This window comes from Urocitellus parryii, chromosome 7 (genome assembly GCF_045843805.1).
Source record: "Urocitellus parryii isolate mUroPar1 chromosome 7, mUroPar1.hap1, whole genome shotgun sequence".
NCBI classification, from domain to species: Eukaryota; Metazoa; Chordata; class Mammalia; order Rodentia; family Sciuridae; genus Urocitellus; species Urocitellus parryii.
This window is the reverse complement of record NC_135537.1, coordinates 61,452,949-61,478,613: the sequence shown is the minus strand read 5'-3', so window position 1 is coordinate 61,478,613 and position 25,665 is coordinate 61,452,949. Positions and strand designations below refer to the sequence as shown.

Genomic DNA, 25,665 nt, shown 5'->3' with positions numbered 1-25,665 from the left:
ACAACAAAGACATGAATAAACCCATAGTGTTCATTCATGTGATGTTTAATGACTCTTGAATGTCCTCTAGGAGGACATGCTAGAACCAGATAATTGTGTCATGTTTGACAGACCAGATGCCAAAGAAATTGGATTTGGAAATGACACAAGTGAGGTGGTTATAAAAAGGAGGTTCAGTTATCTTGGTGATGGTCAAATAAGGTAGGATTGAAGGAAAAGCATTTTCCAGTTGTCAAAAATTGTCAGACGCACATTCAGCATTGACCCTGGCTATGTGGAAAGCTGAGAGTGGGAATGTTTTCTGGCCACAAGGAATCATCAAAGCAAAGGCAGACATTGCCAAACTGTGATCTGTTAATGGCAGTTATATGCTAGACAGATCCAGCAGACAAAGTACAAAGAAAAAATTAAGTAACTAAGTGAAAGTTAAGGACTTGGAGCACAGCAGATGTCTGAGTACATGGCTGATAGTAATTTATAAAACTTTGTTTTTAAATAGGGCAGTCACGGGGATAGCGGTCTCATGCAATGGGTCTTCAGTCTTTACAACATCACAAGGTAAGTTTTCCTGCCCCAAAAGAGGTTTAAGTTGACTCAGAGCATCTACATTTTTTATCTCCTAGTTGAGTACTTTACTTGCGAACACTGCCTCCCCATAAAATACATTAGAGCAATTTGTTTGTAATATATTATGTAAAATGTCATTGTAATTTGCCAAACACAAAGTAAAGTACCTTTCTGTTGCTGATAAGGTTTCCCGGCATAAAGATATAGGCCAGAGTTTCTTACCCATGTCTGGTTGAGATCTTTACCACCTGCCATGGCAACGTGTCGGGTCTGCTTGCTGGCTGTGTGTGAACCCAGAGTGGGATGGCAAAGACTTCTCAAGAGCTGTGCCAGATGCATGTGCGCTAGCATGTGCAGCTCAGCTTTTCTGTTTCATTTCTCAGTCTTGTCATTCAGGATTTCTCTCTCTCTCTCTCTCTCTCTCTCTCTCTCTCTCTCTCTCTCTCTCTCTCTCTTTTTATTGTAGGATTTAGCTTGAAATTGAATCCATGTATTGCTAATGTGACTGTATCATGTCAGAATTCTGAAAACCCCTGACATGATTACTTGATAAGATTTACAGCTGTGTTTCAACAATACATTAGAATTTGGCCATCTTGATCTTAAATAACAAAATGAATTTCTTGCTGTGCATTTCTTTGTTTCCCTGGTAGTCTGTGTAATTATATAATCAATCAAAGGGTGTCCTGTCCCACTTATGTTCAGAGCCTGAATTGGCACTCTGGAAAATATGGAGGTAAAAGGGGTGATGCTTCAGCTGTTCTTCTTCAGTGATAAGAAAACCAATTCTGAAAAATTCACTAGGTATTTTTAATGAGGCCACTTGTTCTTTATTAATAATAGATTATGTTTTTCATCCATTAACAAATGATATCCAGGGTGAGGATATAGCTCAGTTGGTAGAGTCCTTGCTACACATGCACAAGGCCCTGGGTTCAATCCCCAGCACCACCACCAAAAAAAAAAAATGATATCCAACTAAACACTTCTAGGTACATCAGTACTCTCAGTACTCCCAGATTCTGTTTCCATGCTTTATCATCTATAACATTTCATTACCTTCTCTCTAAATATAGTCTCAGATTTTATTATACAGAATTTCCTACAAAACATGGAAAATATTGATACTGTAGAGCCTAGGGACCATCACATGCAGGACCCACACTGGCCACATCAGGGTCCTGAGATGGTGCTCTGGTAGAGGGAAGCAGTCCATGATTTGCCAGCGTTTCCACCTGCTGAATTTGCCAACATTGTAGCACTGGAGAGAAGGCTCTCTTCCTGAACCTGTGCTGTCATCTGGTTCTGTCTGGCATGGTTTGTTAAATTCTTCAGCTCACTGTACTTGCATGACCCTGTGAACCCTGGTTTTATAAAGAGTATCAGCCTTCAAATCTCAGGCTTATCAAGCATTATATCACTTCTTTATGGATTTGCCTAATAAAGCAAGAGTTTTTAAGTTTTGTTGTTGTTGTTGTTTCTTATCATGTTTAAGCTTTCATGATGTGTGGTACTGATTTGTATGCATTCTGGTGGTCACCCCAACTTTACATTGCTTCCTTAGCTATGCAGTATGTTTTGGTATGTGGGTATTCAGAGTTACAACCTGAGATCAGCTCTTAATGCAGGCTTTAACCTGATCATCTCTGGTACAGGAAACAAATCTGTTCAAAAACATCTTTATACTCCCGACTGGCTTAGGGTATTCTGTAGGATGTGCCAAATTTGCTTTGTTCAATAATTTGTGGTGAACATTCACAGCTGCCTAATAGGATCAAAAGCAAAGTCGGGAAGATTTATCAGCATTGAATATACCTCCCAAGGAAAAGTTCAAGCAGTAGTGTGTTCGTTCTTTTGTTTTCATTTTCAAGTTAATGCTGAAGAATGTCTTATTATTTTAATGTTAAGATCCCTGTCGCCTTCTCTTCAACTTTAGCTCGCCTCAGTTGCCAGGCTTTCTTGCCTGCGTCGTGCTGAAATGTCAACAGTATATACTATGTTTTACTGGTTTCTGGGATTTAAGTTGGTTTCCTCATCATGGAGTTCTAGACTGTAGAATCTTCATGTGGATGAGGCCTTAGGTCATCCAGCCCTGTCTACACCCAGTCCCTTGGAATTACATACTCTTTGGCCTTCAGGAATAAGAAAGGCAGCACTCATTGGCCACCTGTAGCGAGTAGGAAATCTTTCTTATATGGCTGCTTTCTCATTATTACCTTAGATTCCACCTTGAAGATGTTTTCTAAAGAATCCAAAATGCTTCAAAGAAGTATATCATTTTCAAATATGGTGAGTTCATCTTATCAGTTTTATGATGGAAATTCATGTAGTAGTTTGCTTTATACACACACATAATGACATATAATCTCGATCAAAACAACTGAGTTTATTCCTGTGTGGCATCCACAGAATACCTTGGTTGGCTTCAATTTAAATTTTTTTTCAGGTTGTCTCTTTCTCCTACTATTGTGATTTCCTTTTCAGGCTAAAAGTCTTGAAAAAAGACTCGGTAGAATTTGCTTTACTAATAAATCTTTTATTTTTAACTGCCAGAGTAAATGTTTATGTGCTACTTATGTATTTCTGAATTGGTAGGATACCCAATGCAACAAGAACAGTTCTTCTAAAATTAGAACACGTTTTTAATGTAAATTATCCAAAACATTTTGGAATTCCCTGAAGAATTTTGGAAGTTTTTCTCATTTACTTAAATGTATAATCTGGAGAGGACATTTTTGTTGTTGAGAATTATCCTGGCCTATATCATCCACCCTATATTTACTCCAGAGTGTTAACAGACCTCCTGTAGCCCAAGGCAGTGAGGGCCACCAGGGCCTGAGAGTCCTAGATCATAATACCCTTGACACATTGGACATTGGGAGGAATCCTTACATCTGGAATTGGCCACTTCAGAAAACCTGGTCATGAAGAGAGACTCCATAAAGAGAATTTGAGCATTTATTTTGGAAGGAACTTATTGACCATGTTAAGGATTTACTAGTCACTTCATATTGTTAATTCAGATCATTTGTATTTCAGGCTTTATCGTCTTGTTTACTTTTACCAGGAGATGCCACTGTCATAAGCTCTTCTTGGGATAATAATGTGTATGTATCAGTGTACACTCCTTTGTAATTCTCCATGCAGAGTAGCAGGACCTTCCACTACCAGAACACTATGTTTCTAAAGAGAACAAATATTATAGATGAGGAAAATATCGAGTCTAAAAATTTCTCCACTGGAACCTGTTTTCTTCTGTTTTAAGTGAGTGTAAAAACAAATGAGCCAGACTGAGAAATTTCTAGTTTTAAATTCAAATTTTGAATTCTGGTTTGATAACAATCAGAATAAGAAATTTGTAATTTTTTAGGCCTTAGTAAATAGTAGCATTGAATAATATGTTTTTTAAATATGTGTTTGAGTCTTAAAATTAAGATGGAACACTGTTTTAATACCTCTCATTATCTTTTAGCTATTTTTATTCCATAGCATTTGGAAGACGCCAGGACACATTGATGGGACATGATGATGCTGTTAGTAAGATCTGTTGGCATAACGACAGGCTGTATTCTGCATCGTGGGACTCGACAGTGAAGGTTTATATGTGACTTTTATCTGAAATGTTTGGACATAAAAAAATTCAGACTGTTCAACTATCTGTTTTGAATATGTTCATCACTCCACTGTTTAACAAAGTATATAAATAAGGATGCTGAATATTATTGCCTTTTTAAAAAAAATTTATGCACCTAATATATTAAGAAATTTACAGTGATTTCTGTATTGTGTATTCAACTGGTGGCTGAACAGCCTACTATTCATTAAAAGTTGTACAGAAAAAAAAAGTACAGAGGTAGCCCCTCTTATCTAACCTGCCTGGAACTAGTAGTGATCAGTTAATCAGGAAATGTCAAGTTAAAGGGAACAATAATTAAAAGATATATTTAAAATCTAAAACATACAGATGCTTCATTTTCATTTACCATTCTTTTTAGGTCAGACTCCGCAAGCCTTTTTCTTTGGAATCCTACACAACATTCCCACAAAAACCACATCAGTGTTTATCTTAAGTTTTCAGTTTATATTTATGTAAAAGAAAGCAAGACCCTTAAAGCCATTAGAATTCCCTCAGGAATTTTTCAGGAATTTTTTCCTCTCTATTTGATATGATTATTTGCCTGTACCTAATTTTAGTAAAATTTTCAAACATTAATGACACTATACTGCTGCATTCATATTTCGTTATTCACAAAATACTTAAAGCACATAATTATAGCAGCAACTGACAAGGACAGACACAGGCACAGTCACCTGTAAACAAGCACGTGCTGATGGGGGGCCGTGGGGGAAGTGCAGGCCCCAGGGAGGAGGAGCTGGATTGTAATCAGCTTAGATTCATCAGCAAGTATATCAAATGAAGTAGGTCAAGACAGTTTTTCCAAACAGGTGGAAATGATTTTATAGGTAAAGTTTAAAAATACCTCCTGTAATATGTTCCCCCCTAGGTGTGGTCTGGTGTTCCTGCAGAGATGCCAGGCACCAAAAAACACCAGTTTGACTTGTTGGCTGAGCTGGAACATGAAGTCAGTGTGAGTACCAGCAACAGAACTGCAGAAAGCTGAGGGTCCAGGGGTGGGTGGGGAGGCGGTTCCTGGTTATATTTGTATTAATTCATTGGCATTGTTGTATTTTGCTTATTGGAAATTATAGGATAACTGTTTTTCAAGTTAACTGCATATTTCTAAGTCTCTTTTTCCTCCAATGTGCATCTTTCCACATTTTTCTGAGAATTAGCTTCTATACCTCTCGACTTCTAAAATATCAATTTCTAAGCCTCAAATTCTTTGGGGCAGCAAGCTGGGGCCTGTCAACCCAAGATGAGACCATGTCTTCTGACCTGGAAGGTAGATGGGACCCATCTGTTTAGGAGACACTCATCTCACAGTTGAGAACAGTTACCTGCCATTTAGGATGGCCAATTGTACACAGCCTGGTAGCAGAACCAAAAGGGATCTTAGTTCTTGCACATTGTTTTCATGGGTCTCAGTGCTATACCTTAGTCTATAATAGTAGCACTGCCTTTCTCCTAAGGCTGTTAATTGATATCTAATATTCATGGTCTTCAGAACAACTGAAGTTAAAAAATATTGAGTATGTAATTCAAGATGGTATGCAAGTGTAATTTTGTGGATCGAGTCTCCACTCCTTATAAATCCCTCAAATAGTCATGGATCAGCCTGAGACTATCAGTGTTAGGCTATTGAAAATCGCATTACAATTGCCCTTGCAATATTTTATTTTCATTTCTGCTTGTATTTGGTAGCATATGAGTAATTCTACTTCATTTTAAAATAAATTATCATTCAGTAGGATGCTGTTGAAATACACTTGGATTAGCAACACCAGCACACTGTGTGACACTTTATATTTTTTGACCATATAATTGAATCAGCCTGGGAAAATGTAGCTAATGATCATTCTTCCAAATGGAATATGTATTCCTGTTTTCTTCTGTAGGTGGATACAATCAGTTTAAATGCTGCAAGCACACTGTTGGTTTCAGGCACCAAGGAAGGCACGGTGAATATTTGGGACCTTGCTACGGCCACCCTATTGCACCAGATTCCATGCCATTCAGGGACTGTTTGTGATGCCGCTTTTAGCCCAGGTAGGTATTATCCTTTGTAATACAGGTTATATACCATGTATATTAAAATTCTGAAATGAATGGTAAAAATTTAAATGGAAAATACTATTTGCTGGAAAGAGTTTGCCTATAGCTAAGGCCAGGGTATGATATACAGTATACCTGTGTCACTGGTACCTATTAGAAAAGGATTGGATGTTTTTCTTAATTTCTCAGCTTATTAGGGAAATTAATGTGTAAGATATAAATGAACTCACAGCAAAGAGTTATCTCATCCCTGTGTCTTAGATAAAAACATTTCAAGGACAGTATAGTTATTGCTTAAACATAAGTTCAAGGGGAGCAATAGTGGATAGTAGGCCACTGGATTCAGAAGTTAAATTTCAGAATAAGCTAACCAGTAGTTTGAAGTCATCCCTCTGTATCTTATTTTGTGTTGCAGATAGTCGCCATGTCCTCAGCACAGGAGCAGATGGCTGTCTGAATGTAATAGATGTGCAGACAGGGATGCTCATCTCCTCCCTGACGTCAGACGAGCCCCAGAGGTACAGTTCCCAAGCAGGCGATGAAGACATTTGCAAACACACAATCATTTCATTTGGGTGTTTGGTCAATGTAACCTACCCTTCCTTCATGATGACAGAATGATCATTTCCAAATCACTTGCAGGTGCTTTATCTGGGATGGAAATTCCGTTTTATCTGGAAGTCAGTCTGGCGAGCTGCTCGTTTGGGATCTCCTTGGAGCAAAAATCAGTGAGAGAATACAGGGCCACACAGGTAAGCAGTTACTGAACCTGTCCTGATCGTCACTTCTAAGACACTCAGCCCACCTCTTCCATCAGGGAACACATCTCAGGCAGAAAACACCCCACATGTTCATGCTCTGTATATCTCCCTGGTTGGCCTGTGATCCTCATCTCTTAGATAGCTGAGGATTTGTTTAATTTTTTTGTAGTTGTAGATGGACAGAATGTCATTATTTATTTTTATGTGGTGCTAAAGATCGAACCCAGTGCCTCACACATGCTAGGCAAGTGCTCTGCCACCAAGCTCCAGCTCCAGCCCAGGATTTGGTTTCATGCTGACAGATATTTAACTCCAAAAAGGAAGTCTTAATGTTAACTTTCACATGGAGAATTAAAAACCATAGTAGAGTTATATAATGTTTTTAAAGATAATATACAGTGAAGTTTTTAAGAAGACAGAAATAATACAAAGGTAACGAATTAAAATTTTAAAACTTAGGCTTCCTCCTTTTGCTGTCACACTGCTGACTCCTGTGTCCCAGGCCTCCTGGGAGGACATTCATCAGCATATGCTGTGTATGTACATCCTCTTTAATGAGAAGGTGTATGTGCCTAAAACTGTAGGATACATGAAGTGTAATATAAAACTATTCTGCTCTCTTTTTCCATCTAGTAGTATCATCTCTTGGAGATTCACCGTCATGTTTATATAAACTTGCATGCTTTTCTCCTCATTGTTTGAAGGACTGAGTTTTTAATTCTAGTAGCTATTGACTTCCTGCTGTGATTTTCCCACTTTTATCCTCTCCTGTGCCCCTGTTTCATGATTATTTTTTATTAAATGTGTATCTTAAAAATTATGCATTTTATTCCTACAGTAGTTCTAATTGACATTTGATCCCTTCCAATCCATTTCCTGAATAATTCCTGTTCTTTGGGCTTTAGATATACATTGAAATGGTTTCTTTTTTATTCCTCATAAGTTCTTTGTACCAAGCACTTGTTTTTTAATTTATTACAAGGATTTTGTTAGAGAAAAAGACAAGTAGTACTTACTTTTCTTCTTTGTAAATGAATAGCAAGCAAAGAGTGAGCATTACAGTAGAGTGTATCTTTGGCTACCTCCTGGTCACCTTCCTACCTAATGTGTCTTCCTTTCAGGTGCTGTGACTTGCATATGGATGAATGAACAGTGTAGCAGCATCATCACAGGAGGGGAAGACAGACAAATTATGTTCTGGAAATTGCAGTATTAAGTGCCTTTTCCTCTCTTGAACATTAAATTCTATTTAAAGTATTTTTAAACAAAACTTTTAAAAGAACTGGTGAATGTGCAATGGTAGTAATTAGCAGTGTCACCACATGGAAAATTTGTGGTTTTAAACTTTCTAAATCATGGTGATTTCGTTTTTGAAAGCCATTAGTTGCCATCCACTAAGGCAGATAGAATTATGACTGTTAGGGAGAAAATATTACATCCCAGTGTGATGATGGGTAGAAGACTGGGTTGGGTGGCAGAGAGAAGCCAAGAGATACTAAACTGGGTTGGGGAAACATCAGAAAGCACTCAACAGTTTAGAATTCCCCACAAAAATGTGCAGTTATTGTCTGCTACTTCTGAGTCACTCTGTTTTGTCTTCCTGATCTATCAATTGCTGACACTGGGTTTTTACGAATGTGTTTCATGGAGTGGTTACTTTCTATGATGCTGTCCCCAGCTTCTAAGAACCTGGGAAAGGATTAGCAGTTCTTATAGCAGTAAGTTTACTGTGTATAGGAATGGTTTGTATTTCATTAAGCTATTAAATGCTCATCTTTTCTACATTAAAAATATTTTTCTGTAATGAGAACAGTTTTCATTTTCTTACTTAAATTGATTATAAACACTAGTAGCTTTTACAAATCACAAGTATTGATCTTCTTAGAAAACACTAGTTTCAGAAGTCACAGAACTCTTCATATCACTGTCTTCAGACTCAAGTCCAGGCCAAACAGATAATCAAACTGGGAAATGTACTAAATTTCAAACATGGTAACCTATGTAGCAATAGCACTGATTTTCTTTCAGGTTCAACTTCTGAACCACTATAATCATATGATTATAAATTTTCCACACTCTTTAGAAAACACTGTCATATCTTACAGGAGTGCAGCATAAGGAGAAAAATTGTGAATCAACCAAGGTAACAAATATCAAATTCACACACACACACACACACGATTTGTGGTGTTGGTAGGGAGCATCAACAGCCTCATCAAGTTCCTGCTGTACAGCTCGAACCCGTCCCTCAGACTGCAAACTACGGCAGGAGCTTCAACATTCACAGCCTTTCAGATCTGAGGGGTTCTCAACACTCCTGGATGTCAGCTGCTCATGGAGAGCAGTGCCCTGCCTTCCACAGTTGGAAGCAGATTTCATGTGCCCATCAAGGCCATGCACAAGTGTGACAACTGACAAAAGTTCCAGATGATGCAATAACAGACTAAAGTTTAACTTTATGCATATTTATTTAAAACAGGATAGATATAAATCAAAAAGAAAAAAAGGATAAGTGTCACTGCCATTTTGTTTTCAGGAAGGAGTCAGGGGACAAGAAATTATTAGGAAAACATTCTGAAGTAGCTAGGTTACATAAAATTAAGATTCAAATGCCAAAATTAAGTATTATCTTACTTAATCCACAAATGAAAAAAAGGAGTCCAAAGTTTATCCTGTTTAGCATTAAGAATTTTTTACATTAAATATATAGCGATTTGTTTTTCAGAAAGTGATACTGGCAAATTTTAGAAGAAAGAAATTTCCATTATGCAATGACTAGAAAATCTCAAATACAGCTAAGCAGTTATGCCATAGCTCAGTAAGTACCATTAAACTGTTATGGGCTAGTGTACATTTCAGTTTAATATACAACTACGTTTGGGGTTTTCGAAAGGCAGCAATAATTATATTTTGGCTTTTATTCTAGATGCTTAACACAGTTAAGGCGACAGTTCAAGCATTATTAAGTGAAGGTAGTTAAAATTTAATAACAATCATCATAATCTCTTGCAACCTACATACACTGTAATGCTTACATGGAATGAAATCAGTGTTACTTAATTGGTCACACACACACACACACACATAGAACTTAAACTATCAAAGGCAATCATCCTAAATATACTATGGTAACATGTTAATAATGTAAATACACCATACAACTAAAGAAACATGAACAGCACTATGCATTATCTAGAAGAAAAGTGACTGCTGCTCACACAACACTAAACTTATATCAGTCATCCTAATCACAATGGCTTATAAAAGCATCAGGTTTCCAGTAGAGAAACTATTCTAGGAAAGTCAATAAATCTTTGAAAGTTTCACATCTGTAAAACCAGGATAAGGCTACAACTATCTTGAAATCTGAAGAAAGTATCAGATGCAACAGTAAGGTTCCCAGCCATGATGTATAGAAAGGTCCTCATGCAGCATATGCTCCCTGGCTCCGGGAAAGCTTCATGTGCATAATGCAGAAGTTGCCGAAGAAGGAAACTGGAGAAGTTCAGCTGTGTTTACACTGTGCTGTGACTTAAACCTCAGGAATGGTGTGATCCATCAGGCTTTTCACGATGCTTGGCGCCATCCTACAAAAGAGTCACTTTCATTATACATGGAGCTTTTTTTTTTTTTAATGCTATGTTAAATTCAAGAAAACCCCAATTAAAATTGAGCTCCAATTATCATTAGATGAGGAAATTGGGAAAGTTCTTCCAAATGAGCTCAGATCTAAGTCTCTTGATAATTTTGTTGACGGAAAACAGCATGAAAGGCTATCTACCTTGGCTAGACAAATTGAGATGTAAGTAAGTCCTTGTAATGCTAAGGATGATGATTTTTAAAAAGATAAGGTCATAACTAGTTGGAGAGGAAGTGGGGAAGAAATAGTTTAAGAAAAAGAGCTCTAGGCAGGCTCAGTGGCACATGCCTATAATCCCAGCATCTCAGGAGGCTAAGACAGGAGGATCGCCAGCCTCAGCAAAAGCAAGGCAACTCAGGAAGACCCTGTCTCTCAATAAAATACGCCGGGGTTGTGGCTCAGTGGTCCAATTGCCCTGAGGTCAATCCTCAGTATCCTACCCCCAACAAAAAAAGAACAAAGAGAACTCTAGAAAAATTAGTCTTGAAAGTAATTCTTCTCAAAGATAGGGAAGCTGTGCGTCTACCCAGAACCACATAAAAATTTTCATTACAAAGGTCATGTTAATGAATTTGTAAAATCTCATTTCCACATGCATGATAGAAATTCTGAAGTTGGCTTGGCAAAAACAGTTATGATAGAAGCTCAGATTTGAAAAGTGCTAGTGAAAGTAGCCCTATTCAATTTTTTACACTGAGCTTCCTAATCCTGTCCCAAGGACAGATAGCAGAACCACACACCTCTACTTGAGATGCTAGAGAGAACAGTTACTCTGTAATTTTTGTATGCAGTACTGGGGACTGAATCCAGGGCCTTGCACATGCTAGGCAAGCACTCAACCTCTGAGCTACACTACCCGCTCCTTTTAAATTTTATTTTTGAGAAAGGGTCTCAGTCTCCTGGGTTGCTGAGACTGGCTTCTTAACTTGATTTTCCTGCCTCAGCTTCCAAGTAGCTGGGATTATAGGCATCACACCATGCCTAGCTGAAACTATTATTCTTAACAACCAATAAAAGTAAGAACTCACCACAACAAACCAACATGACTAGATTTCTACTGAGCAAAGGAACTATAGACATAGTGCTACTGTAGTCATTTATACTACAAATTGAAAGCAAGTTACCTCTTTTTGAAAACCCTTTATTAGGCACTGTTAAAAATTTATCAAGGGTACAGTGAATTTTATTTCATACTTGGGAAGTTGCAAGGGGCCTTACCAAACAGTTCCTCTGATTTAAGTAATGTATTTCAAATTTCTAAATAAATACCAAGGTCATCTTTAAGGTAAAAGAACCAAAGGTTTGGAAATTAAAATATGGTACTTGTATAAAGTCACACATCTATATATGTTAAGCTGAAGAATTTGTGTACTTACCTTTTAATAATGTGCTCAAAGATAAAAGCAGGCATGATTGTGATGGTAACCACAGTTCCTGATGTTGACAGTATGTCTGCAATTTGAGAGTCCTGAAGAAAATACATAATGAAAGTTAATTTCACTAGAACTTTATTTAATATTCTTGATAAAGAAATACATAATATACATTGTGTTGTGTTTTACTAGTATCTCCCAAATCCTGACCCTTGGTATTTCTAAACTTTTTACGCTTTCCTTGCCAAGTTTAATTCTATACAACACAATTTTACAGCTGGTAACAAAATCAGTTAACTGAGCTGAATATACTGAATAAGAACATCTTTTTATTATTTATAAATGAATAATTTTTCCATATATAACACAATATCCTGTTAACTGTGTATTCTATAATTTATGAAATGAGGTCTTAAAACCTTTACAACTTAAGATAGAAGATTTGTAGAAAAACTTTTTTTAAAAAAAAGGTCCTAATATGGATGAAAATTATTACTCATTTCCTAAATTCTTGGATTGAAAAGGTGGCTAAACCAATCATTTAAATGTTGTCAAAATTTTCACTGCCCAAGTCTCAACAGAATTTTAACTCAAATAACTTCAGGGATCATCTAGTCCAACCCCTTCTGTACACAGGAAAGAAGATTCTAGGTAACATTTCAGAGAATTTTTGTAAACACAGCTAGGCTGGGTCCAGGCCAGACCACAGCCCCAGGTCCTACACCTTGCACCTCCCAAGTTTCTGTATTTTGGAGGTCAATATAAAACAGCACCACCTAAATGATCAAAGGAAAAAGAAGTCTTCTAAAATAAAACTGCAGCAGGAACACACAGAAGGACTATTCCTCACCTTCAAGCCAATGACATTCTGCCCATTGATTTCACAGATGTTATGTTCAGTGAGAAGACCATTTCTGGCTGCAGAACTATCTTTCACTATGGATGTTATTTTTCCATTTTTAAAGATAAAACCAACATGTCCAGTACTATCCTTGTGCATAGTAATTGTGCGTTCAAAGGGCCTGCAACAAAATGGACAATTTCAATTAAAATTTTATACTGATGGACTGTGATAGACATCATTATTCAAAGTACATGTATGAAGACATGAATTGGTGTCAACATACTTTATATTACAACCAGAGATATGAAAAATTGTGCTGTATGCATGTAATAAGAATTGCAATGCATTCCACTGTCTATTTTTTTTAAAAAATCAATAAAAAAATTTAATACTAAGGTAAACATTTAATAGAATTCATATAACCATAAATTCTATTCTATTGGATAGTTAGTTATAATAAATATTAAGTGTTTCCATAAAAAAACTAATTATGGCTCTGATGTTGTACATGCACTGTAATTTGTGTAAAATGCTTTCAAAAATATCTTCATTATGATTTGGTTTATCTGAAGAAGGAAATCCTGACTAGTATCAAAGACAAGTGAACAAAATGCTTCTTGCAGTTCAACAATAGCTTTTCCCTTTAAAATTCATAATACTTTTGCATTAGCAATGAAGCTTGAATTTTTTAACCTGAATCAAGAGCTAAAATTGAATTTTTCCTTTTATTTTACTATTTATTAAAGCCTACCTAACTCTTAAGAAACATTAAAAAAATTTAAAACCTTTTATAGTATTTCTCACATCTTAAGTTTGAAAATTTTATAGAAAAATGGGTGTTTTTGTTGTTGCTTTATTTTGCTCTATTTTAGAAGACCTACAAAAGCAGTAAGATTTCCTCAAGCCCCATTTGGGAAAGAAGGCACACAGCTGTATACACAGTCAGTGTGTGCTCTTAGAAGCTGTCATATCAGTTATACTTGCTCACATCTCAAAAACCCTGCTATCATAAATCAACCTGTGCTTACATTATAAAATTCAAAAGTCACATCTTCCTGTTGGTAAAACTATGTTTAGATATACAGAAAAAATGACCTTCATCTATAAAAATGCTTACCAAATACCTAAAATATATTAGAAATTAGAAACAATTATAGAGAAAATAGAAGTTAAACTGAGATAAACAAAAATTCACAAATTTATTGTAACAATGTGATATAGCTCCACCCTTCACACTTGTGGGGACTGGCAAATAAGATAAAGGGAGGCTCAGTATCATGTGCTTAATATTTAAGAGTTATAACTGAACTAAGCACTACCAAATGTTTTATCCTCTTGACAACTAGAGCTTCATAATCACCTAAAAGGCCAGATGTGATTTTCAAAACTCATAAACTTTTGGAGTTCTAAGTAGACTCCGACCCTGTGACACCTATAAACTCTGAAATAAGGTGTATATGATGCAAAATCAGAATTTTACTTTTAAAAAATCAAACTATGTAAGAAAAATCTGCACCAAACAACTTCAAGATCCTAAGGCTTATCAATAACATTTGATTATTTTCTCCAACACTATATTTACAGAATCCTGAAAGCCCCAAAAAATGGAAAACTAGTCCTGAATTTCCATTTGAACTGTTTATCAATAGCTTACCTATCACGAATGGTCATAGTAATCTTCTCTCCAAAAGCCTGTTTGAGCACCTTGTGTGCTTTATCAGAGCTCCAGCCTGCACAGTTTTCACCATTGATCTGCAGCACCTGGTCCCCAAATCTCAGACCAACTAATGAGGCTGGAGAATTAGCCTGGACTAGCTGAATAAATATACCCTAAACAATAAGAAAATAAGTGGTCATGATTTGAAAGTGCTGGTTAGAAATCTCCCATCAAAACCAAGAAAACGGAAAACAAGAAAAGAAAAACTATGAGTATAATGTGCCATGTTAACTCCTTTAAATCAAGCACACTGACAGGTCTTCAATGAGCTATGAGCATGAAGAAATCAAATACCCTCAACCCTCTGGATTTTCAGGCAGGAATGGGGTTTCCTGCCAAGGTTAGCCTTATTTTTGTATGTGCAAAAGCTGGATTTAGCGAGCTGATGAGACTTAAAACTGACACTAAATCCAATAAAGTAATGGCCAAAACTATAAATCAGGATAAAGACCCAATATGTCCTTAACAAATTCTAAAATGTTCCTCAGAGAGTAACCCTGTTTCATGTCTTCAGTATGGTGAGAAATAATTGTTTTATTACTACTTTATTAAAATAGTGATTGCCCTAATTGGAAACATGCTCAGAAAATGACCTATTAAATTTGAATTTCAAGGGCAGAAATAACAAACCTGCAAAATCATCTCACATCATCATTTACTTTAAAAATGTTTTTTAAAAAATGAATGTATGTTGATTCTCACAAATCAGTTTTTTTCTTAACTTTCATATATGTCACCCTATTTCAATCCCAGAATGTTCTTCTATTATGTTATACATACGTAACATAGTTTAATAGTTTATAATAAGTAGTCTGGTGAGTACTAAGAAAAAAAAAAAACATCATTCAAAGTAATATTCTTGCAAGTTCCTAGTCTGCCTTCTCAAAATAGGGCATCTCCAATTAAACAAGTTAATATTTATAATATTTTCAGTTATAGATGCATCATTACAACTAAAACATTTCTATTTCAAATTATTTTAATATTAATCACTTAATATTTTATAAGCTATTCAGATAAACTAAAATAGATATTAAAGTACTTACATTATCTATTGATTTAAGCCTAAGCCCAATTTTTCCATCTTGATCCTTACACAAAATGACTTCACGAATCCCTTGCTTAATCTCTGCTCTACGAATTCCAACATCATTACCCGTTACAGGAGCCACCATGTAATTCATACTGGAAGGTCTTGCTACCAACTGCTGACAAAAACATATAGAATGTGTCAATATTGAGAAACAATGTCCTGAAAAAAAATTAAAATACCTGGAAAGTAACTCAGTTGTGCTTTTCCAAAAATTAATCCATAAATAATTTCTTTCAGATAAAGTCTGACTTCTGCAAAAAATGACACTAGTATTTACTTACTAATTCCCTTTTTTGTGCCTTTTCAAATTCACTGGCACTTATTTCATGCATACCATCATTTGCTGCATACTGACATTTAACTCAACAACAGACCACCAATGAAAATACTCTCATAAGTTATGGCCTATTGATTACATGGCCATCTCAGTTTGTGCAAGTACACTCCACATCTTCACAATGATGAAATCAACTAACAAATCATTTCTTAGAATGTATCCCTCTCAAAAAGCAACTCTATTTTTATTTGTCTTCATTTCAAATATATTTTCCTCAAACTTAAAGGCCATGCTATGCTTTTGAGAGACATTTTTCAGAAGGTATTTTTATGTGGAAGCCACTTCATTTTTATCAGAGGTACCTGGTTGATTTTTACATAATCCAGAGTTAAGAATGATTTTTATATTTTTAAAAGTTGTAAACAAGCTGGGCACAGTGGCGCACACCTGTAATCCCAGCAGTCCCAGCAGCTCGGAAGACTGAGACAGGAGGATTGAGTTCAAAGCCAGCCTCCGTAAGAGCAAGGTGCTAAGCAACTGAGACCCTGACTCTAAATAAAATACAAAATATGTGACAGGTCATAAGTGATTATTAAAGACTAAGATGATTATGGGACACTTTATGGAAAAAAAACTTTGCTGAATCTTGGTTTTATGAAGGTGAACTGCACCTTTTAAGAATAAAAGATAACGTCGTTATTGTCATATAAAGTTCAAATATTTCTACAAGTATGTGAATATACCCTGGTATTAAGCTACTGTCAAAAAGCTCCAAATACACTCTTCTATTCTTTATTTGGTGGTGCTGGGGCCTGAATTGTTGAAGTTACATTTTCCTTTATCAGAATGTTTTGGGTTCCCTTTCATCACATGAGGCTCTAGAGACTGGAGGGAAAAGTGCCTATTTTCTGTTTGCTTTTGATTTTTATCAGCACTGCCTGAGCATGGCCCTTAACCTACACAGCTATTTCCAGTATCTATCTATTACTGTCACTCAGAACCAGCCTCATTTCAACCCTTCAGAAGGCATGATACTTCAGCAGGGTTCTCTCTTCTAAGATCTGAGTCTAGCTCTGTGGAGCTCTCTGCCTAAGCTTCTGTTTACTCCAACTTCTTCCCTATGTTACTCATTCCTGAGAGAAGCAGCTAACTTTCTGCAGTTACACCTATATTCAATTTTTGCTTTTTCAATTCTTCATTTCTTAAATTATCTCTGATAAAAACTTACTACAATTTATTTTTACAACTGGACCCTGACTAACACAAGCAAGTTTTCAATAAATATTTGCTAAATAAATGCAAGGTACTGTATTAAGCACCAGGGTTATGGCAACAAGACAGACATGGATTCTGTCATGATCTTTTTACTATATTTATAACCACCAGATATGTTGAAGCCCAGAATCTGGGGCCTAATTATATGGAGTTTGGGATTGTATAGGACTATTAAGAGATTATGAGCAAAGAAATATGACAGATGTGTACTTCAGATTAATTGACCTAACAGCACCTTAATATTGTTTGAAATAAGAAGTTACTACAGGAAATGTAAGATATTACTGTAATAGTCTAGTTAGAAGTCCAGAAACCCTGAATATTGTTATAGGAGAACTGGAATGGATAAAATGAGCACAAGAAATATGAGAGACAGAATCTAGGTTTCAGTAACTGAATAAATGCAGAAGACAAAGAACTAGTAAAAAGCATCTGAATTTTTTTTATTTATTTTAATTGTATTTTATTTACTTATTTTTAATTGGACACAATACCTTTATTTTGTTTATTTTTATGTGGTGCCAAGGAGAACCCAGGGCCTTGCATGTGCTAGGCAAGCACAGAGTCTACCGCTGAACTACATCCCCAGCCCCAAGCATATGAATTTTTTTCCAAACATCTGAATTTTTAAGTCCTAATAAATCCAAACAGTGGTAACAGCACAATAGGAAGCAGATAATGCAAAAAGTAATATCCACAAGGAAATGTAAAATTTAAGAGACTTGGTCAATGCTTAAACGTTACAAATTTGTGAGTTAGTTACAAAAAGTAGAGCTTAAATCTATGTATAAAATTATGACACAAAATTCAAAATTAATTATATTATACATACCCCCTGAAATGATGCTCCAGGGACCATGGCCATATTTGTACGTATTTCTTCATCATTTAAACTCAGGCCCATGTATTGGGAGAGCTCTGGATACAGTTTAGGATAGAGATCTAATATAAACAGAAGAATGAAGGAAGGAAGGAAAAGGCACTGAAAGAATACTCAAAATTAAAACTACCATTTACATAGGACTTCTACCTGTATTTAAAAAATGATATTTAAGTTAGAAAATCTAGAATATAAAGTAGCAATTTGGAGGGGGACTTCCCCATCTTTGTGATTCAAAATGAAAAATATAAAAAATGTGTAAGATAGAAGTCATAAAATATGAATACATCTGAACTGAATCAATCTTTGATTACTAAGACAGTTATCCCTTAGTATCCATGGGGGATTGGTTTCAGGACCCAGCACAGAAAACCAAATGTGTAGATCCTCAAGTTCCTCATATAAAATGGTGTAATATTTACATATAATCTATGCATATCCTCTCATATACTTTAAATCACCACTAGATTACTTGTATTAGTTAATATAATGCAATGCTACATAAATAGTTACTGATTATATTAGAGAATAATGACAAGAAAATAATTTTGTACATGTTCGGTATATATAATTTTTACTTTTTATTATTTATTTTTAGTACTGGAGATTGAACCCAGGGTCACTTTGTCACTGGGCAATGTCCCTAGTCCTTTTTATTTTTTTGACACAGGGCCTTGCTAAGTTGCTGAGTCTGGCCCTGAATACTTGCAGTCCTCCTGTCTCAGCCTCCCAAGTTGCTGGAATTATAACATGCACAACTGGCAATTCTATTTTCAATGTGTGGCTGAATAAATCTGTGGATACAAAACCCAAGGATACAGAGGACTGACTACTCAAGAGTAAAAACAATTTTTCCAAATAAATTATATTCCCTTTTCTGTTTCTTAAACCTATTTCATTAGAAATTGTATAAGGGTATGGCTGATTTCTCCAATTCAGAAATGATCAAAATGTCTATTGTCAAGCCAGCTACTCTGTGACTCATTCACTAAACATGGCTATGGAATGAATCTTCTCAACTAACAACACTAAGAAAGAAAATTCAAAGTGTCCCATATCATTTTAAGAATGTTAATCACATTCCAATGAAATCCTAGAAACCGTATTTTTTTTAAATATTTATTTTTTAGTTGGACACGCTACCTTTATTTTATTTATTTATTTTTATGTGGCGCTAAGGATCAAACTCAGAGTCTTGCACATGCTAGGCAAGCACTCTACTGCTGAGCCATAACTCCAGCCCCTAAAAACAGTATTTTTAGATTAATATTAAAAGTTTTTAGTAGTTGTGTACTATTTTCAAAAGCTCTTTTTAAAATGATCTATTTGTAACTTAAAATGGATTCTAAAGTAAAAATGTTATAAATAGCTATAAAACAAGATGACAGTACACAAAGAACTTATATAATATTGGATTTGCATCTTAAGTACTCTTATTTAGAGACTCTGTCCTGAATCCCTCTAAAATGTGAAGGAAAAGGAGAAGACGGGATATGGAGATTTAAAATACTCCTGAATCTGTGAAATATTCCAAAATGTAGGTAGCTGGAAATTTTATAAGTTCCCCTAGCAAAGACAGGAGACGGTTGATGAGGTTCAAGAGCAGCAGTGAAGAAAACCATAGTTCCCATGTAAGGTTTTTTCATAAATTAATCTTATTAGAGACTTATGAGTCACACTAAAATCAGTTTACTTAAGTCATAAAACAAATCTTCAGAGTCACAGTTTATTCTCTTAATTAGATAAAGGGCTATTTTTTAATAAATATTTTTATTTCTACTAGAACTTTAACCACCAATTTCATACAGTCTATCCAAAAAGAAAAAAAAAATGAATCTTGGATTACACTTAACAAGTATTTCTGTGCTGAAAGAATAAACCCAAAGTATAAACCTACTTCCATCTTGACAGATGGGAGCAGAAGCTTCTGACAAAATTGCTGGGTTGGCAGGGTTTGCAGAAAAGGCAGTTTGAGCCTGAAAAAGAAAAGAAGAAAATTCTAGTACCACATCATAAATTCTTACTTAACATTCTTAATTTATTTAATCCAGTACTTCCAAAAAGAAACTAAAATCTTAAGTTTTTAAGTAAATTTCATTTCAAACACTTCAGCAATAAATTTTTTCAAAGGAAATCTGAATCAAGAACATATTTCATACTCTGAATATTTTAAGGTTATCATAAACATTGAATATGCATCATTTTACATCTATTTCTGAGTCCCACCACCTCAGTACTAAGATTGAATACAGGGCCTCATACATACAAGGCAAATGCACTACCAATGAAGAACCTCCCCAGCACTTTATTTTTTGAGACAGGATCTCCCTAAGATGTCCAGTCTGGAAAGTAAGATCCTTCTGCCTTAGCTTCCCAAGTATCTGGAATCATAGCTGCTCACTATCATCCCTGGCTATTCTACATATCTTGATAACAAAGTACTTCATAGTGCTTCAACAAATTAATTAATAAATTGCTATTTTCAAAAAGTAATCCAAAATGGATGACAAACCATTTTACATTTTTATCATTCTTTCACTAATTAGTCCAAATAAAATCATTTAAATTATCTGCATAAGGGAAAAAAGCTCTATCATATTCATATAAGTCACATATCAGAAAACAACTAAAATTTTCATATTATGTTTCTAATATTTATTTATTCTACCACTTTAGTATGTCTCACTGAAATAATCTATACTTAGCAAGTATAGGAATGCCTAAAACATACTTTATTACTAACATAAAAGAATGATGTTAAAAATACTCACAGAATTATTTTCACTAAACAGATATTTATCCATGCTACTCATGCTCAAATATGCTGTCTCAGGGATTCATAGCCTATGTCATAAGTACAAAGTACATTCCACAGATAGAAGTACTTTGTCCTTTAGAGAAAGAACTTTCTCTGCAATAATCATGTCATTTAGAGACAAGTTTGGCAATAAGTTGTATGACCAATCTAATTATCCCTTACTATTTAGCTCAAAATGTGTCAAAATAAGAAATGAAGTTTATACTATCTCAACCCAGATGTGCAATCAATGCCAAAAGTAGTCTCAAGGTGCTAAGAGAGATGGAACTGTAAGTAAGAACAGTCAATCAATGCTTTGAATGGTACTAAATTCATCTAAATTGTGAATGTTCTCATATATTGTACTTAGATAACTGAGTCATCCTATAGTATGTTTTATAATTTATTACACATTCTAAATTGAAACAAAATGCAGCATGAAAGTCTTTTACTTATAACAATTCACAAATTCAAAGTGAATTCTTAAAGTTCTTTTACCAACTTTCAACTAAAAGTAGTCAAGTAGCCATTTTCTTGAATCATCTGTAAGGAAATAAAAAATACTGCTCATTGCTAAAAAGAAATGAACTATCAAACTGGAAAAAAAAAGACAGGGAAGAAACTTAAACATATATTACTAAGTGAAAGAAACCAATGTGAAAAGGCTAGATATTGCATTATGTCAACTATATGACATTCTGAAAAAGGCAAAATTGGGCAGAAAGTAAAAGGATTAGTTGTTGCTAAAGGTTGTGAAGAGGGATGAAGAAGCAGAATACAGATTTTCAGAGCAGTGAAACTATTCTGTATATGACAATGTCTTTATATACTCTTCAAAGCCCATTGAAAATGGCAGATAAAAAGAATTAACCCTAAAGTAAAATATGGAGTTTGGGTGATAATGGTAGAGATTCATCAACTGTTAAAAATGTACCACTCAAGAGCACATGTCCAGAGTGACAGAGATTGCACACTTGTGGGAGCAAGGGATGTACTGTGCCATTTGTTCCACTTTGATGGGAACCTGAAACTGCTCGAAAATATAGTTTATGGATTTAAAAAATATTGCTTTTCTTTATACTATTTTTTATTCTTTCATTATTTTTTCTTAGCCAAAGAACACTTAAGAATTTATAGAAAGTTCTCTGCAAATAAAATTACTTAGTCATGTAATTTGTAGTAAAAATAAAACAAGGGAATAAAAACAGGAAATCATTAAATGTAGCAAATTATTTCAAACTTACCTTCAAACCTGAAAAAAAAAAAAAAAAAACCTGGGGTGCATAAGGGACAGTGCCCCAAGCAATTACTGCCAGGGCCTGCTCTTTCTGTCATTTACAGAAAGCATGTAGATAGAATCCATACTTGTGGAGTCTCTTCTGCTCACCATTAACAGGAAATGAAAGCACTGGTTCTCTACATCATTGTTTCTTAAAAGCTTAATTTTTTATAGGATGAGGAACCACAAGCTCCTGTTAGGATTTATACAATGTTGAAAGCCACAGCCTAATGGCTATTGTAAAATAGTTTATAAAATATGAACTGCCAGTTCACTGCTATGATTGAGTTTTGCTGTGATATAAAAGGCCAGGAGATGAGAAAATGAATACTGCACTCCTCTACAATACCCTTTCAGGACTATCAAGAATAGAACAAATCCATATTAGAAAATGAAGCAAAAAAAAAAAAAAAACCCCAAAACACAGCCCAAGATTGTAATGGCTAAATTAGTAATACTTTTTAATCCAGGGGGAAGAAAAGAACCGTGTTTCCCTCCTTACTCATGGCTCCATCACTTAGCAAATATTTTTCTGATCTAACAAAAAGTCCTGTAACAGAATTACTCATGCAACCTGTTTCTCCTTAAAGAAATCAGCCTGATGTAGACTATATCCCTCTTTATTTTTCAATCCAATACTTGTCAATTATCAATGACTTTTTCTGCTGTTTTCAAAATCAAAAGCCTCTGTTCAGAACCAATTGTAAGTTCCATAAAAAGCTAACCAAAAAAAAAAAAAGAGTGAAAACAAAGATTAGTCTCAAATCTGCCTACAAATCCTTATCAGATAATGTACTGATGTCACATTAATTAATGGCTTAGTGGTTATTCTGGAAAGTGAAGTATTTCACATATAAAAGCTTTCTAAAAGAAAAAGTACTGTTCAGGTGAACTTTGTAGAAATAAAAACTACATTAAAAAAATTGCCAAAATACTAAAGAAGTGATACAACATTTAAGATGACTGAATAAGCCACCTAAAACTCAGAAGCATCAAAGCTCTGGCAGATGAACTGTAAGTTTTACAAACCACACTTTAATAACCACCCTTGATTTAAGATAGAAAATAACTGCTAGTGATGCTGTTCCTGTAATTCAGCCATTCCCACAAAGTTAATAATTCTAGTCACACGTTACTGCTTCTGCTTTTTTCCTTTTACCCCAGTAAGGCCAATTTTTTACCTAAAATGATTACATTCTTCAGCTTGCTTAAGACTTTTCACATCTTCATAATAAACTTTTTCTGATCATTATTCAATCATTAAGATAAATCTCATTTTAGAGTAAAATGTCAGTACTTAAGTAAAATGAGTGTAGCATAAGAGGTTTGCAAACAGTGAAAAATTCAAAAAGAAACCCCTCATAATTATCATATTAAAAAAATTATTTAGCAGGGTGCAGTGGTGCACACCTATAATTCCAGCAGCTTGGGAGGCTGAGGCAGGAGGATCGTGAGTTCAACGCCAGCCTCAGTAAAAACCAAGGCACTAAGCAACTCAGTGAGAACCTGTCTATAAATAAAATACAAAACAGGGCTGGGGATGAAGCTCAGTGGTCTAGTGCCCTTGAGTTCAATCCTCAGTACCCCCCAAACAAAGATCATTTAGAGTATTAATAAATACAATGTGGGTAATAAATACAGTGTGGTTTATCTTGTCAAGTTAAAATAACAAACCATAGCTGAACAGAGTCTGAGTTTATAAGAGATCAAATAGAAAGCCAACTATAAACAGATGAGTTCAAAATGGTTTCCAGCTAAAAAGATTATCAAATATTTCCAAAATACCAAGAACTGATCCCAACTCCACATTTTCTTTATAAGTAGAAGCATTTATATTCAAAGCTAATACATGAAGGAAAGAAATCACTATGCCCTTGTACTTTTACAATACTGCTCTTTTAAAAGTAGCATGTGCTTCACTATTTCTATATTTTTTAATTTCAAATAGGAGGGTTAGAATTATTACAAAGATTGGTCATACCTAAAGATCCCAAAAGAAAAATGTACCAATTTTACACAAAACTGTAATTATGTAAAGGCTGGAATACATTTTATCAACTTAAATTTGTTGTAGTAGTTTAAATAGTCTGAAAAAGAAGATGTCTTTGAAAAATTTAAGTCAAATTTTAAAGAAATAACATCCCACACCTATTAATTCACAGTGGAATGAAAAAGAATTACTAGTTTCTCTGTGACATTTCTGTCTACCATTAACAGGAATGAACAAAAAATTTTATGAATTATAAAAATATATACAAATACATCAACTAGTTATGTTTCTAGCTTTGCTTCACAAATAAGTAGAATGTATGTTACAGTATAGAAAAAAAAATTAAGAAGTATTTAAACATACCTGAATTACTTTGTCCACCTTCAAATCTTCAAGAGACGGATAGAGAGACATTTTTGTAGAATTTTCCTAAAGAAAAAAAAAATTATTTTTCAAGTGTCACAGAATACACCACTGCACAGCCAGCAACAGACATGTAAACATGTACAACTGTTTAACACAATAAAAACATCTGAATTTTTTATTTTCCCTAATGACTAATGATGCTGATTATCTTTTTATGTGCCTGGCCACTTGCATTCTTAATATCTATCTCTGCAACTTCTATCTATACATAAATGTTTATTTAAACCCCACTACCTCTGGGTTTTAAACAGGATTCTTTTTCTTTTTCTTTTTTTTTTTAAGTAGTTAACAGTTTTGCCTATATTCTAGTCATTACTCCTAATCCCTTCAGACTACAAAAACAACAAACTATGCATGAGGTTACTTATAAACAGAAATTTATTTCTCATAGTTATGAATAATGAAGTCCAAGGACAAGATGCCCACAGATCTGGTGTCTGGTGAGGCCCCATTTCCCACATAATTTGCACAGAGTGGGAAGGACAAGGCAGTTCTACACTGTCTTTTTCATAAGGGCACTGATCCTATTCATGAAAGCAGAACCCACACAAGATCATCACTCCCCCAAAGTTTCCACCTTCACCTTGGTCATTATGGGATGCAATAGATGAGCTGGGGGCTGGGTAAGCAAGATTAACATTCTGACTATATCACAGAACCCTATCAGATAGGATCTGTAAATACTTTCTTCCTGCAGACTGTTTTTTAACTTTCTTGAAAAGTTTTAAACTTTGATAAAAGTCAAATGTATATTTCTTTTTGGTTACTATAGGCTTCAAATGAATTAATTAAGAAACTATTGCCTAACTCAAGGTCATTAAGACTTACATTTGTTTTCTTCTCCTAAGAATCTGATAGCTTTAATTCTTACAATTAAGTCTTTGATCTATTTTCACTAATTTTTGTACATTGTGTGAAATAGGTACCCAATTTCTTTTCTAAGTGTCCCAGCACCATTTTTTGAAAACTTTTTTTGGCACACTTGTTTAAAATCAAATGCCTAATTTTTTAAAGGATCTAAATATGTAATGAATTGTAATGCATTCCACTGTCATATATAACAAACTAGAAT

At 34.8% G+C, this 25,665-nt stretch overlaps 2 protein-coding genes across 4 annotated transcripts in view; one reads left to right on the top strand and one right to left on the bottom strand.

The window, feature by feature from the left end:
* Window positions 1-8,787, top strand: part of Nsmaf (neutral sphingomyelinase activation associated factor) — a 53,261-nt gene extending 44,474 nt beyond the window's left edge. For both annotated transcript variants that reach the window (XM_026390798.2, XM_026390797.2), the window contains exons 23-31: window positions 500-558; window positions 2,789-2,856; window positions 3,607-3,674; window positions 4,040-4,163; window positions 5,073-5,156; window positions 6,085-6,235; window positions 6,657-6,759; window positions 6,884-6,993; window positions 8,124-8,787. In XM_026390798.2, coding sequence (XP_026246583.1) covers window positions 500-558; window positions 2,789-2,856; window positions 3,607-3,674; window positions 4,040-4,163; window positions 5,073-5,156; window positions 6,085-6,235; window positions 6,657-6,759; window positions 6,884-6,993; window positions 8,124-8,218 — 862 coding nt within the window. In that variant the 3' untranslated portion in view covers window positions 8,219-8,787. The remainder of the gene's footprint in view (window positions 1-499; window positions 559-2,788; window positions 2,857-3,606; window positions 3,675-4,039; window positions 4,164-5,072; window positions 5,157-6,084; window positions 6,236-6,656; window positions 6,760-6,883; window positions 6,994-8,123) is intronic.
* Window positions 8,788-9,391: 604 nt separating this feature from the next.
* The window catches only part of Sdcbp (syndecan binding protein), a 37,852-nt gene continuing 21,578 nt past the window's right edge, over window positions 9,392-25,665 (bottom strand). Inside the window, exons 2-9 of one of the 2 annotated variants that reach the window (XM_026390796.2) lie at window positions 24,531-24,596; window positions 19,999-20,077; window positions 18,054-18,163; window positions 15,623-15,781; window positions 14,514-14,689; window positions 12,866-13,037; window positions 12,019-12,110; window positions 9,392-10,589 (exon numbers count right to left, since the gene is read on the bottom strand). In XM_026390796.2, coding sequence (XP_026246581.1) covers window positions 10,535-10,589; window positions 12,019-12,110; window positions 12,866-13,037; window positions 14,514-14,689; window positions 15,623-15,781; window positions 18,054-18,163; window positions 19,999-20,077; window positions 24,531-24,581 — 894 coding nt within the window. In that variant the 5' untranslated portion in view covers window positions 24,582-24,596 and the 3' untranslated portion in view covers window positions 9,392-10,534. Of the gene's footprint in view, window positions 10,590-12,018; window positions 12,111-12,865; window positions 13,038-14,513; window positions 14,690-15,622; window positions 15,785-18,053; window positions 18,164-19,998; window positions 20,078-24,530; window positions 24,597-25,665 lie in introns of both variants that reach the window. The other variant, XM_026390795.2, reaches the window with a different exon arrangement.